Below are 310 nucleotides of genomic sequence, written 5' to 3'. Positions count from 1 at the left end.
GGTCTCTCTCGTGGTCTCTCTCGTGGTCTCTCTCCCGGTCTCTCTCCCGGTCTCTCTCCCGGTCTCTCTCGTGGTCTCTCTCGTGGTCTCTCTCCTGGTCTCTCTCCTGGTCTCTCTCGTGGTCTCTCTCCTGGTCTCTCTCGTGGTCTCTCTCCCGGTCTCTCTCCTGGTCTCTCTCGTGGTCTCTCTCCCGGTCTCTCTCCTGGTCTCTCTCCCGGTCTCTCTCCTGGTCTCTCTCGTGGTCTCTCTCGTGGTCTCTCTCGTGGTCTCTCTCCTGGTCTCTCTTATCTACCTGTCTCAGTGTTTCTAT

At 58.4% G+C, this 310-nt stretch overlaps 1 protein-coding gene across 1 annotated transcript; it reads right to left on the bottom strand.

Moving 5' to 3' along the window:
• Window positions 1-4: 4 nt before the first annotated feature.
• Window positions 5-292, bottom strand: LOC121939260 (RNA-binding protein 25-like; the record flags this gene model as incomplete). Its single annotated transcript, XM_042482331.1, has 1 exon — window positions 5-292. A coding segment is annotated over one exon (288 nt), but the record flags the coding sequence as incomplete, so codon positions are not given.
• Between the last annotated feature and the right edge of the window lie 18 nt (window positions 293-310).

The sequence above is a fragment of the Plectropomus leopardus genome, unplaced genomic scaffold (assembly GCF_008729295.1).
Source record: "Plectropomus leopardus isolate mb unplaced genomic scaffold, YSFRI_Pleo_2.0 unplaced_scaffold43996, whole genome shotgun sequence".
Taxonomy (NCBI): domain Eukaryota; kingdom Metazoa; phylum Chordata; class Actinopteri; order Perciformes; family Serranidae; genus Plectropomus; species Plectropomus leopardus.
Note: the sequence above shows the minus strand (reverse complement) of the source record. Positions and strands in the feature narration are given on the sequence as shown.